Raw genomic sequence first — 18,571 nt, forward strand, 5'->3', positions numbered from 1 at the left:
CACACGCACACACACACACACACACACACCAGGGCTGCCCATAAGGGGCCCAGGCCCCAGAGAAAAAATAAATAAAAATGCGGATGACCTAACTTAGCCAACCTTTCTTATGAACGCTATATTCGCAAGAGAACTTTCTATAATAAAAGAAAACATCTTATTCATTGTTACTTGCGTAAAATATATCACATTTTATATTGAAAATATCATGGGTTGTTTTCTCCCCCTCAAAACCGTTGCATGCAGCAGGTCAACCAAGCAAGCGTTAGCTATGTATTGATGATGAGCAAGCTAACCTAGCAAGCTCAGTGATGCCAGGACCTGGACATAAACCAGGGAACCAGAAAAGAAAGGAAAAAAAGAGGGAACTTTCAAGGGCTTTAGTACCCCGGAAAATTCCTTAATATCAGTATTTCTGCCAGCAGAAGTGGATTTTCAATTCAGAGATACTGTGATATTTCATCAAGTTTTGAGGTGTCTTTGTGAGGGTGTTCTGCAAATTATTCTGTATATTCTAGCTATTATTTTCTAAGAAAATTTGAAAATTACATATTTAGCCTTTAAACGAAGGTGGCAGATGGTTGTTATCCTGATGAGGAAAGCTTCTGGTAGCAGTGCTATCATGGTAGACCCCCCTACAGCATTGGTGTGTCTAAAAGCTTACATTACAGTAAATGTTACATTAAATGTGCCAAAAAGCAGGTGCAGAGATCTTGCAAGGGCAAAAAAATTCCGCTCGCTCGCACAGCATCGTCGGTATCTCTGCACACCTATTATTTCCAGTAGCCCACCCTAATCTAACTGGCTAGAACACAGGTATGTGTTTATGCAGGAATTAGCGCATCATGCACATTGATACAAGTTCAGTATGAGTAAAGGGGGCCCAATGACTGGACCTTTTCTGGGGCCCAGTCATTTGTCTGGGCAGGCCTGACACACACACACACACACACACACACACACACACACACACACACACACACAATTGTACAATTGTAGTTTAATGGATATTGCTAGAGGGTGTACACCTGCACACCAGCCAACCATGCAGTGCAGTTTTTTGTGACACTTTGTGGCTTCCATTAATCACTTTAACCCATAAAATGCACCCGGCAGACGCATCTCATGCATCTCCATGCATTTGTACAATTGTAGTTTAATGGATATTGCTAGAGGGTGTACACCTGCACACCAGCCAACCATGCAGTGCAGTTTTATGTGACACTTTGTGGCTTCCATGAATCACTTTAACCCATAAAATGCACCCGGCAGACGCATCTCATGCATCTCCATTTGTGTAGGAAAGAGCACAATGATATTTCCCCTATGCATACTTCTAGGAACTTGATAAACTGGAAAAAGGGGACTATGAGGGTGTCAAAGCAAGTTGATGGCTAAGTAGTAAGAGCCTGAGGTTATAAACATGAACAGAGTGCAAGTTGGGTAATACTGTATGTCCAGAGGAGGAGCCCAGTGCTTGCATTCACAAAGTGTGAGAGGTAGTTATCCAAGGAAACACATTGAGAGTTTGAGCTAACTTCGTCAGATCCGTTTCTCTTGAAAATGGACTGAGCTATAGGACATAGCTGAGCCTAGAAGAATATTCTGGAATTGATGGAGCTTCCCATGTAAGTAAACTCTGATTTGTATTACATTTTAAGCAATTGAAAACCCATCCTTTGAAATCGGCCTTTGTCTCACATTAAAGGGATAGTTCAGTATTTTTGAAGTGGGGTTGTTGGGGTTGCTAATGCATAGTTAGTCTGTGACCTTATGGAGTTGGCGATCAGTGCAGTCATTATTTGGAGTTTTGGGGAGAGGTCATGGTAGCAGAAGTCAGCTTTGTACTGTTGCAGAGGGGGCCAGAAGAAAAGAGTGTTGTTTCCACATACAGTATCTCACAAAAGTGAGTACACCCCTAACATTTCTTCAAATATTTCATTATATCTTTCCATGCGACAACACTGAATAAATTACACTTTGATACAATGTAAAGTAGTCAGTGTACAGCTTGTATAACAGTGTAAATTTACTGTCCCCTCAAAATAACTCGACACACAGCCATTAATGTCTAAACTGCTGGCAACAAAAGTGAGTACACCCCTAAGAAAAAATTTCCAAATTGGGCCCAAAGTGTCAATATTTTGTTTTGCCATCATTATTTTCTAGCACTGCCTTAACCCTCTTGGGCATGTAGTTCACTAGAGCTTCACAGGTTGCAACTGGAACCCTCTTCTACCCATTCATGACGACATCAAGGAGCTGGTGGATATTAGAGTCCTTGCGCTCCTCCATCTCCCGTTTTAGGATGCCCCAAAGATGCTCAATAGCGTTTAAGACTGGAGACATGCTTGGCCAGTCCATAACCTTTACCCTCAGCTTCTTTAGCAAGCCAGTGGTCGTTCGGAGGGGTGTTTGGGGTCGTTATCATGTTGCAGTACTGCCCTGCGGCCCAGTTTATGAAGGGAGGGGATCATGCTCTGCTTCAGTATGTCACAGTACATGTTAGAATTCAATGAACTGTAGATCCCCAGTGCTGGCAGCACTCATGCAGCCCCAGACCATGACACTCCAGCCACCATGCTTGACTCTAGGCAAGACACACTTGTCTTTGTACTCCTCACCTGGTTGCCGCTCCACACTCTTAACACCATCTGAACCAAATAAATGTATTTTGGTCTCATCAGACCACAGGACATGGTTGCAGTAATCCATGTCCGTAGTCTGTTTGTCTTCAGCAAACTTTTTGTGGGGTTTCTTGTGCATCATCTTTAGAATAGGCTTCCTTCTGGTATGACAGCCATGCAGACCAGTATGATGCAGAGTGCGGCGTATGGTATGAGCACTGACAGGTTGACCCCCCACCCCTTCAAGCCCTTCAGCAATGCTGGCAGCACTCATACGTCTATTTTCCAAAGCCAACCTCTATGTACGACGCTGACCATGTGCACTCAAACTTCGTAAACTGGGCCGCAGGGTGGTATTGCAACATGATAACGACCCCAAACACACCTCCAAGACGACCAGTGGCTTGCTAAAAAAGCTGAGGGTAAAGGTTATGGCCTGGCCAAGCATGTCTCCAGACCTAAACCCTATTGAGCATCTTTGGGGCATCCTCAAACGGAAGGTGGAGGAGCGCAAGGTCTTTAATATCCACCAGCTCTGTGATGCTGTCATAAATGGATGGAAGAGGGTTCCAGTTGCAACCTGTGAAGCTCTAGTGAACTCCATGCCCAAGAGGGTTAAGGCAGTGCTGGAAAATAATGGTGGCCACACAAAATATTGACACTTTGGGCCCAATTTGTACATTTTTTCTAAGGGGTGTACTCACTTTTGTTGCCAGCAGTTTAGACATTAATGGCTGTGGGTCGAGTTATTTTGAGGGGACAGTAAATTTACACTGTTATACAAGCTGTACACTGACTACTTTACATTGTATCAAAGTGTAATTTATTCAGTGTTGTCCCATGGAAAGATATAAAGAAAAATGTGAAGAAATGTGAGGGGTGTACTCACTTTTGTGAGATACTGTATATAAATGCTAACCTAAAACATAAATATCCGTTAAATTCTACGCTTAACTGAGGTTTTTTTACACAGTTTTATTGTGCTACCATGCCCTTTATTTTTTGTTTCACTCTGCCATTGAGTTGCTGGACTCAGAGCTACTGAAGATTACTCAAGAGACACAGTTAAGCATTTATTTATTATTTACTTCTGGCCCCCTCTGCAACAGTTCAATGCTGACTGCTGCTACAGCGACGTCTCCCCCACTCTACTTATAGTGACAGGGCTAATCGCCATCTGCACAAGGTAACTCAGTACTGTACCTTTAAGATGACTTTTGATTGTTGTTTTGCATGTTTTATTTGGAGTCCCCTATTGCCTTTTTTGGATGTTTTTTAATTATCCTTTCTTTTACTTTTGTAGGTTTGTATGTTTTAATCTCATCTCTTAAGCTTTTATTCTTGTGAAGCACTGTGCATTTTATTTCTGTTGAAAGTGCTATATTTAATATAAATATTATAATTATTGTATATTTTTCTGACCAAAAGTTCTCATATGTGTGTGATTATTTTTTTTTTACATCTATCTATGCTGAAAACGCACAGACAAAAGGGCATTGCATCGCCTCTTGAATTGACTACATTCTAAACAACTGACGCCTACAGTATTTGGTTCATTTTGAATAGCCTCTTTTCCTACATGTTAACAAGACTGTTTTTACTCAGGATGAGCCGTAAGCGTCCTCTGTTCAATGGATACGAAAAGGAGCCTCAGCGGTACACAAGGAAATGCTTTGCCAGTCTGAAAACGTTGATGCACGGATGTCAGACCGATGGAGCCACACTGAGGTAAGTAGTGACTGAAGAGGAATAAGAGTACTTGTTTATAAAAGGTCAGGAACGGTTGTCTCAAGCAATGTGATGCAACAGGAAGGGCCTTTGTTGGTCTCAGGCCTGATGGTATTTCAGGTGTCACATTCTCAGTTCCTCTTGGTGTTACGCATGCTGCAAAAATGTCAGGGTTACATCAGTACACAAAACATAATTCTCACATGAACAAAAATGTGTTCTGTTGCCTAGATACAGGGGGTGTCTCACATTACCCGATGTCTCACATTACCTCGTTCTCCCCTATAGTTTAACTCCTTTCAATGATGTATCTTTCTGTGACAGGACAAGCTGTAGTCACCCCTGGGTCAATGGAGGGACCAAACACCTGACAGAGAGCGTCTTTGATCTGCTCTCCTCTTGGACTGATGACACCCAATCCTACGTGACCAAAGTCCTGGAGCATCTCAAGCAGAGACAAGCCCACCACCATGACACCTTTCTCACCGACTCGGTCAACAAGAAATTCTTGCAGTTTCACCGTGACATGACGGAGGAGTGCGGCTCAGAAGATAAGCAGCATTCATGGGCCGTCATTGAGAAACGGGAGGAGGTGGTCATGTACGGACCTTACTATCCTGATTACAACAGCGGAGAGCACAGCGAGGACGTCATCATCAAACAAACCCAGGCCCTTCTGGATTCAGACGCAGTCTCGGAGGACTGGAAGGTGTTTGTGTTCACCAGGAACAGCCCGTGTTTGGCCAGAAACTGTGACCCGTGGCCGTGCATGTTAAACCTGGTGCGGAAAGCTCACGAGTGGTGGACTGTGTATGGAGTCAAGACGGTTATTGGTTATGTGAAGTGCTGGGGCTTCAAGGGAGCTAAAGAAACTCTGTTCAGGGATATTAACTCCAGCCAAGTGGACTATATAGATCAGACCGAGGACCATGCGGGATATGTTGAAGCAGCGAAGAAGAGCTTTGGTGTCAGCAGCCCCGTATGTGAAGATGTGTTTTCTGCTGTTAAAAACCTCCTGAGTTCTGAGAGTTTCCCGCTGCTAAACGTCGTGCGTGGACAGGACTGGAAGGGCTACTTCAAAAGTATGCAGAGCGTTTTTGAATCCAAACCAGAGGAGGAAAAAAAAATCTTCACCCAGGAGCTAGACACTGCAGTCGAAGCGGCGCAAGCTCTTCTGCTTTCGGTTGAAAATGGAAGCGTTGAGGAATATCTAGAGAAAGGACGGGCGTTTGCAACCGATTGCACTTTTGGTTCTCAAGTATCAGACGTATCAGGGTTCAGGGATGTTATGAGAGTCACGTTTCAACAGTGTTGGAAGGAGATGGTGCAGGACAAACACGCTGAGTTCATCAGGGAGACGCTGACAGAGCGTTTCAATCAATGCACCGTGCAGCTTTTTATCAACGATGTCATGAGGTTCACAGAAGGACACTTGCAGATTGGAAGGATACAATTTTCAGAGGAGGATAACCTACATTAGGTCTCCCATAAATAAGCCAGGGCAAGGAGGAAGTTAAAGGGGACATACAGCCATGGAAAAAGTTAAGAGACCGGTCTGGATTTTTCGTAAATCTTTATCTCTAGATTACCTATTGAAAATGCTCTAAATGACAATATTTTTATTGTGAATTTGGTAGAAATGTTGTCGGAAGTTTATATTATAAAATCAAAATTTTCATTTTACTCAAACATATGCCTCTAAAGAGTAGAACAAGAGACACTGAACATTTGGAGTGGTCTCTTAATTATTTTCAGAGCTGTACATAGGGTGAAATATTTCATAAATGTGTGGTATGCATTCAAAGTGACATTAAACCTTTGCACCATTCATTTCTTTTGCATTATGTAAAAAAAATGCTTTGTCTTTATTAGTTTGCTCAGTAGAGCTACAGTTGCACACAGAGGAAGGCCATCAGGTAGTGTTAGTGCACACGGAGAAACGTCCATCTTTTCACTGTCTCTTTGCTTAACAGCATTTAACAAATGGTGTATTACAATTATACTGGAGTGGAGTTTTCTTTATACATACAGTATATGCTCTTATATTCGTTATTTTGGTAATTACACGTGGCCATATCCCACATTTAGACATGCTGCCAACCATGGTCGTTGGAAGGCAAAGTAAAGCATCAAGTATTGCTAACTAACTGTACAGTCTTGATACGATACTCCTTCATAAAGCTTATCAAACAACCTTCAGTTGACAGAGGATTATTAGACAATTGTGTGGTTTGGGGCTGTATATAATAATTCTAATAATAAATACTAGCAGGGTGTACATCTGCACTTGTGTCAGCAGAGGGAGCTATGTGCTATTGCTTCCTTCCAAGTTCATCATGTGCAACTTCAATGCTGCATAGGTAGTTTATCATGTATTACTTCATAGATATGTCAATACCGACATGTTTTTTCTTTACATTTCTTCTTTTTTTTCTTTTTTTTTACAGTTTATATGACAAGGTCAATAGTATACAGTTCAGACAATGGTCCAGAAATAAACAGGCCGCCAGGGAGCTGTTTCTATCACAGTGAGCAGTAAGTTGATATAAGAAATGCCTCCACGTTAGCTTTTCTTTTTAGAATTAGATTCACTGAGAAGTTACACTTGTGCATTACACTCATGGGCGCTACGAATAACACCTGACTGTCATCGTCCACTGCCAATTTGGGGATTTTTAAAGGATCAGTTCACCCATACAACGTGCACTTATATCATTTTTATCCAGTTAGCCTAACTGGTATTTACTTTGCAAGGGTTTTGGTTTTGTACGTTTACGAGACTGAGCCTCCCCACTACAACAAAAATGATTGTATGATTTGGTGTTGTGCTTGATTATTTGGCAGTGTTTGAAAAAAATCAGGGACAAGGAGCTTCACAGCATAATCCAAAAACCTCACCACCCCTTGAACGGGTTCAATCATCTACTCTACTGCACATAATAATTAATGTGAACTGACCCTTTAAGTTCAGATGCTGCAGATCCTCCATGGTGCGACCTTTGACATCAAGATGCTACTGTGAATGAGTCAGGCCATGATTTCATGGCATAATTTCCATGATAACATGAAAATGAAGTAAAATTTATATGAAATTAAAAAAATACTCAGGGAAATAAAGTCTGACTACTACTGTTATATGCCCCCACTTTGGCTGTGTGTGTGTGTGTGTGTGTGTGTGTGTGTGTGTGTGTGTGTGTGTGTGTGTGTGTGTGTGTGTGTGTGTGTGTGTGTGTGTGTGTGTGTGTGTGTGTGTGTGTGTGTGTGTGTGTGTGCGTGCGTCTGTGTGTGAGCGCGCGGCTCTTTAATGATTGTATAACACCAATTCTGCTCAGTCCTTGATCACTTTGATTGAACCCTCAGTGTCTGTGCTGTTCTGTTTGAGATCCACATTTCCTTGTGGCGCCAGTGCTCTTGTCCAAGATCGCTGTAGTGAAGGCACTTTATAGTGTGTGTGTGTGTGTGTGTGTGTGTGTGTGTGTGTGTGTGTGTGTGTGTGTGTGTGTGGGTGGGTGTGTGGGTGTGTGTGTGTGTGTGTGTGTGTGTGTGTGTGTGTGGGTGGGTGGGTGGGTGTGTGGGTGTGTAGTCTGTGGGAACATCTGCATCCAGAGCGGCAGTCTGCTTTCTAGAGTCCCTTGTCCCTCAGGAGAGTTTAAATCTACGGATAGATAGGGTGGTTTTGAGATGCTGGGGTTGTGGCTCTTCTAGGCCAAGATAAGGTTGTTCCAGGGCTCAGCTTTGGAGCCAGAGGACCCGCCGTGGCCCCCGGGGGACATCTTGAGAGGAGTGACCCCACCATGAGCTGCCATATAGGCTGGTAGGGCTGAGATCTAGACGGATACAGAAGGAAAATGGTGAGAATGGGCAGACTCTACTTAGAAACTAAACAGTAGTTTTACTGTCTTTGGGTGACACAATTTCTGGGCTTAATGAATGTATTAAGCAATGGGTGCCTTTACCAACATTTTTGGATGCAAATATTTTTTTTTAAATTCTACTTTAAGAAACTGTCAAACCTGAGCATGTACGCTGTGGTGTGTGTACAAGCTGTGATTGTCGGGCTCTGTCTTTATCTGGCGAGGCTCCTCTGTGTTGGTGGAGGCACGGGGAGTACTAGTTGGCGTGACTGGGGTCCCCTCACTGCCTGGGGTCCCTGTGATGCAAATAATCATATAGCCTTCTTTACATATTCACATGTGACATGTTCTCTAACAAATATACAAATATACCAAAACTGGGCAGTAAATCTATCAAACCTCCTTATTATTTATCAAACCAAATACAATTTTACCTAGGGGAGCTTTCTTCTAAGTGGGACCCATTAGTCTAAGTTTTACACTTATATCTATATTTAGAAACAGACTCAAACATTAGCGCATGTTGTTTTTGAGGCTCACCAGTTTGGGATTTGTTGAGGTTCTTGGGTTTGCGTTTACGGGTCTGGATTCCCTCTTTCTTCATAGCCAGGGGTCGTGGTACCTGTCACAACACCAAGACAAAAGTGGAACCTTCAGTCAAACAGCTGGAGCATTAATGTAGTGTCCACGTCAGCTGGTGAGCCCAAAATCAACTGACTGGGTTGTCTTATTTCAGCGTTTGTGGGTTGGTAAATAAGCCATATACCCAGCACTCAAAAGTGATTAATCATATGTCCCCCTGTTAAAGCTGCTCCGAGGAACTTTTTGTTGTTGTTATTCTTGCACCCCCTTTGGACCAAAGCGGTAGTGTTTTTACTACGACAGCTGTAGTTCCAGTGAGGTTCGCATGACAAAGGCATTAAGAAAAACTTTATAAAAATAGCATTCTTTGCACTGATGGTCTTGTCTGCTGCGACATGTCATTTATGATAATTAGAGAGGGAAATTAGACTGTTGGAGAAATATTTTAAAGTTCGTCGTAGAACCTTTTTAGTTCAAGTAAGAATCTGTTTCTACATGTCTGTCTCACCCCGTGGAGTTTCATGTAGAGGCCACAGGCGTTGCAGACGGGCTCTCCCTCTGCGTTCCGTCTCCACAGAGTGGTGGTGGTGGTGTGACAGTTGGTGCAGGACAGGCCCACCCTCCTGGAGGCAGACTGCAGCCAGGAAGAAGTCAGAGTTACAATAGAAAAAAGCAACAACAAAAAAGAAAATCTATGAATCCCCATTGCATCATCTGTGTACCACACTGTTGCCGGCTCATTGAAAAGTTTAATGGGTGTTTTGTGCCCTGAACCTCCCCGCCCCCATACAGTCAGGGTTAGGGCCTTCCAGTCAGCGCTGCCTTGAAGGCTCTGTTGGGGGCACAAAACACCATCAAGCCATTGTAAGGTTCCCTATATACTGTCACCCACCAGGCGTCTTTGAGGTTTGATCAGAGGTCTGTTGATGCCGTTCATCTTGTGGTACAGTCCACAGGCGTTGCACAGGTAGTGGCCGGTGCCGTCCCGCCTCCAAAGGGGGGTCGACATGGCACCGCAGTTCACACACTCTCGCCCCTCAGCAAAGTCATCGAACAGGTCTGAAGAAGAACCACAAATCAAATCAAATCAAATTAGTTTCATTCGTATAGCCCAATATCACAAATAGACATTTGCCTCAGTGGGCTTTACATTCCATACAGTACGACACCCTGCCCTTACACCCTTAGCTCGGCTGAGAAAACACTTCCAGTAAAAAAAACATTTATCGGGATTAGAAACCAAGACAGGAAGATCACAAACCAAGACAGCGGTAACATGGATGGCCTGGCAGGACCGGACCGGGTGTCGGCTACCGTTGTCAGACATGGTTAAGAAAATAGTATTGACCATAAAATAAGAATTCAAAAGTTCTAATACCTCGAACCGTATTAACTAAAAGTATGTGAGTATTGTCAGATACATTTAATCAAATTATCAAAAGCACTGATTGTGTAGCAAAATGTCAGGGTTTTACTTTGGAGTAATATTACTGCTGCGTCGGTGTGTAAGTTGCATTTGTACTGCTGTAGATATTTACAGTAGGCCTGCTTTACATAGGCCTACTGTTTGATCATCTTCAGTAGTGCATCAACTTCTATTAGATCATTTGTTTTGCTGTCCTCTGAAAACCACCTATCTCTCTTTCCTTAGCATACCAGATTTGTCTTAAAGCCTTAACGCAAACATTCAAATTGAATATCGCCACATGTAGAGATACATGGTTATCACTTGGCAGTTAGGGGTACATGTAATCTGGGAAAGGGACCTCAAATGCACTTAGGTAAATTCCAACTCTGAGAGAGGCTTATAATTATTTTATACAAAGAAATTTACGTAAAGAATTTAAAAGAAACATAATTATAACATCCATGTTGAGTTGTGCTACTATTTGCAGCCTAGACCCCAGACAGGGCCATTATCAAGCAGTAGTGGCATTTCTAAACCAGCAGGAGGTGCCGGCTGTGGGGACTCTATAGGCCCCTACACAACAGCAGCCTGGAATCCCTCCTTATCTCACACAGCTCCCCATGAGATAAAGACTCGGCTGGAAATAGAGACAGAATGAAGCTCCATCATATTCAAATAGAGACTCCACATCTCTACCATCTCTCTCTCTCTCTCTCTCTCTCTCTCTCTCTCTTTCAATGCAATGCTCGCTCTATCATCTGGCACATGACAGAGTGTCTCTCCCAGGAACCACTTCGGTGTTCAGGGGGCAGTGACCAGTCAGCCTGTGGTTGGGGGGTGAGGTGACAGTTTCATGTAGCCACAGTGCAGTTAACAGTATTTATGTGACGTTGTGCTGGCAAAAGCTCCAGCAAATGTGGACCAAACACCAAACTTTCTAACCGTAAAGGTCATATTGAAATCAGCATGTTGTGTTCTATAAACTGTGTGCGCTACTCTACTACAATCATTCTTCTGCAGATGACATTAAATCTGGCCTCCATCTGTTGCTGCATGGCTGTGCTGCAGAGCGGAGCTGGAATGGCACTGATACACATGCTGGGCAGGGCCTCCTCCAAGGCTGCGAGCAAAACAAAATAAAAAAAAACAGTGGGGGCACGCCAACCTTGAGCCAGGCAGCAATTTGTAGCCAACACAAGACAGCGACGCGAGACAAAAGAAGTACCTTTTGTATTATCTAAAAAGAGCTTTATTTTTTCCGCCGCATGAATGTCAGTTTGTGTCTTTTTATCAGGGCGCAGTTTAAAAACAACTCCCAGTAACGGCCTAAAGAGGACAAAGGTGAAAGGAAGGGACGAAAGACTCAATCGACTGTGACATAATCTGACGGCTGTGTTCACTGAATACGTTAGATATAGAGACTTCAGGTGCAATATACAGTATATCCAAATATGAACATTTGATGATGTAAAACCCAACAACGTTAATATATTACAGTATATTTGAGGGCACTTTTCTTAGCGGTGAAATCAATAATAATAAGTACATTTACTCAGACTGTATTTAAGTACAAATAGGAGGACTTTTCTTTATACTTCTAGTCCACATTTCAGAGAGAAGCTTTGCACGGTTTTACTATACTACACTTATATGGCAGCTGAATTTACTTTATTATTTGTTCATATGGGGAAATAAATTAAATGAATGTATACGAGTTGATGCATTGTTGTAAATTAAACAACCAGAGAGATTATGACACAGTAAATTGAGTAGTTTACATTCACCCCATCAAGAAAGAAATTCTGCTCACAAGTTATTATGTAATAATAATATTGATGATCTATATATATATTAGTGTAACACTCAAATGCTGCTTTGAGTACTTTTACTTCTGTTTATGATTGACATTTTTACTCGCATTACATTTTCATACTAATTTCATACTCAATTTGATATTTTATGCATTTAACATTTAGTTCTTTCAGACTATACTTTACTGAAGATTTTAAAAATGTCCATTGCTTTTTAACAATTTAAAGTCAAGATTTGACTTTTTATTTTATATTTGATGGCTGACTGATAACGTTAGGCAAAGGTACAAGCTCCTCATGGTTACATCTCGTTACTGCCCGGTTCCTATCAGACTGATGTAAGACACAGTATGTAGTCCAAAGCATACATCTCTTGTGATATTTCAGTAAGATCAAATTTGGAAAATGATAATTAGGCTTTCAAGGAGAACGTGATTAGATTTTTTTTGTATTGAAAACAAATCATAAGTGTTATTATAAAATCTTATGTTATGTTCCGGGGGGGAGGGGGGGAACTTAGAAATGTTTTTAAATACCCTAAAATATTTTTTATAGATGCTTTTAATAAATCTTAGTCCGTAAAACTAAGGCATACTGGTTATCGTCACTCTAAAAATCTAGATTGTTGTAATGAATTATAATTCTTGATGTGTTTTAAAGTGAGTCACTAACTTATTATTTCCTCCTGCTCACCGACACAACAACAGGAACTTTTTGGCGGCATGGCTGAAGGCCGCTTAATCAAACACTGAGATTTGATCCAATTTGATTGTGAAACAATGAGGTGACGCTTGTTATTGAAACGTCTATGGAGAAAAGGAGTGATTGAGACAGGCCGTATATACTGTGAGCTTTGAGTGTGATTGGGATCAGATCAACGCTGTTATCTGTCACACACACACACTCTTTGCACAGCTGATCTTTGTCTTGCTTCATCAAACGCTTTGTGGGAGTTTTGAAATGGGAGCTGTTTAAAATCATCCCCACCCAAAGCAGTATTCAGTGCAGTCACCTGTCTAATTAATTAGCAGAAAAATGATAGCTGTTAAATATGTATGAGGAAGTAATTGACTGTTAGTTTGATATTTAAATAAACAAACACTTATAAGTCAAATAATGACCCTGCTGTTCGGATAAGATTGTTAATGACTTAATCATGAAATGGGAATAACAACCAAAGAAAAATCAATTGAAGATGCCGAATTACAGCACACAACATAATAGAATAAACCCCTATACGCCTATCAGTAATGTACAAGGAGCCATAGGCGCAGTCATGGAAATACTGACAACCCTTAAAGTAAAATCAATGGCTGACATGGTCCAGAGTACACATCAACCTATGGGCCACATTCACATCCAGTCACAGGGACATGAGGCTGTTTCTTACATGACTGTATTTTTTTTTTAAATTATTATTTAATTTGAAAAGAAAATTCAAACGGTCTCACTGTGTCCTCATTGACGGAAAGGAGTGATAAAGATCAAATCAAATCCAATCTGATTCAATCAAGAGGCCACAGTCAAACACAACCCATTATCCCTGCTCCATAAACTGTCATCAACTCAGGTACGGTTACATATTCATTTTTTTTATCACTCCTGTGAATGTGTCTTTGATTGATAAAAAAATATATATAAGCTTCAAAAAAGATGTATTATTTGTTTCCAAATTGTTTCACCAGAGTGTTAATCTCACTGTTAATCATTCATGGCCTTCTTGATTTATTTTCCCTCATACAGGAAATACTGTAAACATAAAATACTGTAGCCATGAATTTTATTCAACAATGACTTCCGGTTGTTATGACGTGTGAAATGTCAGTTGGAGTAGGTGATGAAGCACTATGCATGCGTGCTGCGCAATAGGCCTACAACACGACTGAACCACCTATTTTACTCGTTGATGTGTTTGGCTGTTCCCTCTGTTATAATCAAATTCAATAGATTCAAAAATAATATGAAATTAAATAAAACATGCACATCCTGCTTCGTTTAAATGGGGCGTTCAATTTCGTTCTGATATTTGATAAATAGGCTACATCTTGAAGCCTTAAGAAAAGAAAAAAATATGCGTAAACTTGTAAAAATGTAGCCTATTCGTTTTATACCAGAATGAGTATGTAGGTGTTAATTAAATGACAAAAAAAATATTAATATAATGAATCAATGTTTAATCTTAGTTATAGTAATACACAAATCGTATTGTTATCATGTGGATTTATTTGTCATTTTCAAATAATATATCAGGCCTTTTAAATGAGTGCAGTCCGGTGTGTCCTGTCAATTAGCCGAACGCTGAAGGCCTTAATCTCGATGGGTCTTCATTAAGAGATTATTTATGATACACATGCAGACGTATTTTCATCATCAGCATGTCACGTGCAGTAATAATAGTTTATTCTTTAGGACCTGTCATGCAACTGGACTTGAGGCAAAATATTTATATTTTTAAAGATAATTCTGTTAATACCAATTTTTCAGACCTTGCAGCCTTGTGTTTGTGGCGATTAATTGTAGGCCTACCCGTCATTAATCCCTGACAAATATAAATAAATACAAGAGACATGCTACTTTCATGTTATCAACTGCATCTGCATTTTTATCTCCTTAAGAGCTGGCCGTTTTTTACAAAGCATAACCCAAGGGAATTTCAGGAAGTCAAAACACACTTCGAATGGGGAAATACAAAAGAGTGTGTCCACTTTGATTTATACAAACTATGTATAAGCTAAAATAATAATAATAATAAAAAAAAGCATTTGATTTAGTCATGTTGCTCACCTATGTTTGGGTGCCGTGCTGTGCCATGAGCGCCGGGTTGGAGACCGTGGAGCACCTGGCTGTCAAAGGGGGACGCCGACCACGTCCCACCCACGCTCGGGCTCATGTAGGCCGGGTAGGGGCTGTGATACGACCCGCCGAGGCTCCGGGCGCCGTAGTGCTCCCTCCCGTTGGCAGAGATGTTCAGCGGGCTGCTGTAGGCCGCCGCCGCCGTCTCCCGGGCCGCGGCCACCCCGGAGGACAGAGGCGGGCTGGTGGAGAAGGCGAAGCGCGGAGACACCGAGGAGTGGTGGTTGTACGTGTGCACCGAGTCGGCGCCCGACTGAGCCCAGGCAGAGTGATTCGACACGGGGCTGCTCTGTTGCGACGCACCGGGCGTCTGGAGGTACGGGATCATGGGGGTGACGACCCGGGTGGTGGGCACGTAAACCGGAGAGGTGCCCGCCGAGGCGTTGTGGAGAAATCCGGCCTCATAGGACGTGGGTCCGTGGTTGGTGGTCATTATGCCCTGATACATTTCCACTCCTTAAAGCTGGACATCCGTGTTGATTAACCGGATAGTGCTATGGATGCAGCCACGCACTGGATCGCTGGGTAGCCGATTATTAACGCACAATTAGAATATGGTTTAATACAGTCCGCAAAGCTCTCTCGTCCTTTATCAGATGGACGAGCCACGCATAAGAACCGTTTTAGTAAAATTAAGATAAAACTGAGAGGAGACACGACCGAGGAGGAGGAGTGAGAGACTGTGATCAAGATCCAGCTGTTATCATCTCTCTCTCTCTCTCTCTCTCTCTCTCTCGCTCGCTCTCTCTCTCTCTCTCTCTCGCTCGCTCTCTCTCTCTCTCTCGCTCGCTCTTTCGGTCTCTCTTAACCAAAATGGTAAGTGAAAAATTATTTTGATTTGACTTATTTTTACCAAAAATAATAGACTGGACAAATTTTGGACTGTATTATTTGTGTTATTATTTTTATTTAACATATCTGAAAAATAGATAAAGGCTACAATTATATTTATATATCTTTAATTGTTCCACTCATTAAATCGGTTGATTTTTAGTAATAATTTTAATGTTGACGTCTAAACAGGGTAGCTGATCAGTTTTTATTTCTGTCATATTTAGAAAAAAATTAAAACCATATCGAAAATCAACAAGAACGCCTTTCACACAATTCACAAACTTGCATTACCTTCCTTAAAAAAATCGTTGACGTGCACAATTACACATCGGATATCCTACAGGTTTCCCATTGAAACGCATTTGGGTTTTCTCTGAATAGTCAGTGGATAGTTAATCTTTTAGGTAGTTGATAGTTAATCAGGTAGTCCTATTTACTAAAAGATCTCTGCAATATTCGTGTGTGGCTAAAGTACTCTTGTTTTTTATAGTCCTAGGCCTATTTAACGTTGTGATATAACTATAATATTAAGAGTTAAATTTTTTCTACAAACGTGCCATAGTTTTGCCAAAGTCTTAGTGGTTGATACATTGTATTCGCCTATGCTCGCATGTGCTCTTGATTTATGGATATGTGTTGTGTTTGAGATTGCTATTGATGTTTTCTTTAAAGCCCTATACTTAGAGACTGCAGAGGAAAATTAGTCTGGTTAAATCCGGCACATTTACATGATGAACTATGGTGCTCATGTTAATAATCCGCGTTTTCCCTTTTAAATAAAGACGTTTAAAAAACAATAGCCGAATTTATTTAAAAAACTTAAATTCCATATAGTTTTGGCCTATTGTTTAGTGGGGCAATTTGCAGTCCAAAAAAACGTTTATTAATGAAAGTTTGATTATTCTGCTATATAAAACTCTAATTAACGCGCTTAGCGGGCGCACGGTCTCGTCAACAGTTGGATCCAACTAAGCCAAAGTTATCCTGTGCCGATATAAATGAATTAATAATTAGGCTATACTAAAAGCAACTCTCAACTCTGTAAATATATATTAGCTGTTACCAGAGCCGGCCCAAGCCTTCAGGGGGCCCTAAGCGAAATATGATTACGGGGCCCCTCTCCAATGTTAGTGCTGCTGAAACTATAGATCTTTGTTAAATATCATTCACACACCCAGTGTTTTCCGCTAGTGCCTCCACTGTGCGGCTGTGCGAAAATATTTGACCGGCGAGATTCAGACCCTCCTAGGGGGGTCCGGGGGTATGCCCCCCCGGGAGATTTTTTTAACCTTTTTAAAGTGAAATGCATGAATCTGGTGCACTTTGAGAGGAAAATTAAGAGGCTAAATCTGAGAAATTGTGTGAACAAATAATTTGGAGACACTGGGTCAGATGAATTAGAAGCTATTGAAGAAGGACACTTGGATTTTCCATAAAAATATTAATATAGTAAGGCGTCCCCCTCCCGGGCCGGGCCCAGCAGCAGACCCGGGTTCGATTCCCACCCGCGGTTGTTCTCTGCATGTCACTCCCCTCTCTGCCCCATTTCACCTCTGTCTCTCTGCACTATCAATAAAGCATAAAAATGCACAAAAAAATCTTTAAAAAAAAATATATATATATTAATATAAAATAAAATATTATGCAGGGTCCTCTGGGTTGGGCTTGGAGCTCTTTTTCTTTTACGGGACATATTTCTCTGTAATATAGTGAATGCATTTAAATGCAGTGTGAGGAACGAAGCAGAAGAACTCTGTTGTCCAGCTACTGTATCTTTATTTCCACATACGAGGCTGAAATAGGCCATATACTATACACAGTGCATGGGCAACTGAGGGCAGCCCCATTTCCAATTGTTTTAAATAAACTCAATACACACTGTGCATGGATGTGAACGTGACATGATCAGATAATTTCGGATTTCCTCCCAGATAAAGTGATTACATTTTTAGGCTATTAATTATCTAGACCAAAAAATTGTATTCCTTTTTTTGTATGATAACTCACATTTGCACAGTATGATGTTAATATCAAACACACAAACTAAAAAAAAAAAAAAAAAAAAAAAAAAAAAATTTTTTTTTGGAGGGGGCCCCACAGGCAGTCGGGGGCCCTAAGCGGCCGCTTAGTTCGCTTATGCCTCGGGCCGGCTCTGGCTGTTACCTGCAGTAGTCCAGTGTCACTTTAGTTTGTTATCACACCAATTCAGTAGGCCTACTTCCACACATGTGCTGAAGTGGCATTTACGTGTCTGATAAGATTTGGAGAAAAATAAATTAGCACGCCAAATATGATAGATCATTCTGGATGCTTGACGCGCCTGTAGTCGGAAGTCTCCGGCGGTTGTTGTCCCCTCGAGGACAGATTTATACCTGTCATCAACACAGTGGACGTAAACACACGAGGCCATTTCATTGTGCTGCCACTTCCCACAGACAGCCGCTCATTGAGTTATTTGGCCCATTATGGATGTGTGTGTGTGTGTGTGTGTGTGTGTGTGTGTGTGTGTGTGTGTGTGTGTGTGTGTGTGTGTTATTAAATCATTTAATGTAAAATGTAAAATAATTTACCAGATAACATTTGTTTGTATTTCATTTTGTGGGTTGACCCGGCGGAATGGACTAAACAATTAATACAATTAAACTAAAGCCATAATATTATACAGTTAAAAAAAAAGATACAACAAAACAATATTTGACCAATACAGAAAGGGTGAGCCCTGAATATAACCATTTGCATTGTAGTTACTTTGTATTGTTGTATATTTTTGTATGACCTACATTTACTTATGTAGTATATCTATTTCTTCTGTATTGATGTGGTAGTGCAAAACTCTAAGATAGGGGCAGGACTATATAAGCTCCTTGCTTTTCC

At 41.3% G+C, this 18,571-nt stretch overlaps 2 protein-coding genes across 3 annotated transcripts; one reads left to right on the forward strand and one right to left on the reverse strand.

The window, feature by feature from the left end:
* The first annotated feature begins 3,476 nt into the window (after positions 1–3,476).
* LOC307265839 (uncharacterized protein) lies at positions 3,477–6,363 on the forward strand. Of its 2 annotated transcripts, XM_080047654.1 has the most exons (3): positions 3,477–3,813; positions 4,233–4,355; positions 4,680–6,363. In XM_080047654.1, exons 2-3 carry the CDS (start codon positions 4,234–4,236, stop codon positions 5,833–5,835), a joined length of 1,278 nt encoding a protein of 425 aa, XP_079903780.1. In that variant the 5' UTR covers positions 3,477–3,813; position 4,233; the 3' UTR covers positions 5,836–6,363. The 2 variants fall into 2 exon arrangements, with proteins under 2 accessions (XP_079903780.1, XP_079903779.1); XM_080047653.1 differs by lacking the exon at positions 3,477–3,813 and having other exon boundaries at positions 3,960–4,355.
* A 1,693-nt stretch (positions 6,364–8,056) lies between these two features.
* Positions 8,057–15,311, reverse strand: gata4 (GATA binding protein 4; the record flags this gene model as incomplete). Its single annotated transcript, XM_080047577.1, has 6 exons — positions 8,057–8,182; positions 8,369–8,505; positions 8,750–8,831; positions 9,300–9,425; positions 9,684–9,850; positions 14,795–15,311. The coding sequence occupies 6 exons, from the start codon at positions 15,309–15,311 to the stop codon at positions 8,057–8,059; spliced, it is 1,155 nt and encodes a 384-aa protein (XP_079903703.1).
* Between the last annotated feature and the right edge of the window lie 3,260 nt (positions 15,312–18,571).

This window comes from Ammodytes marinus (genome assembly GCF_949987685.1).
Source record: "Ammodytes marinus genome assembly, chromosome: 19".
In the NCBI taxonomy this organism is placed as follows: domain Eukaryota; kingdom Metazoa; phylum Chordata; class Actinopteri; order Uranoscopiformes; family Ammodytidae; genus Ammodytes; species Ammodytes marinus.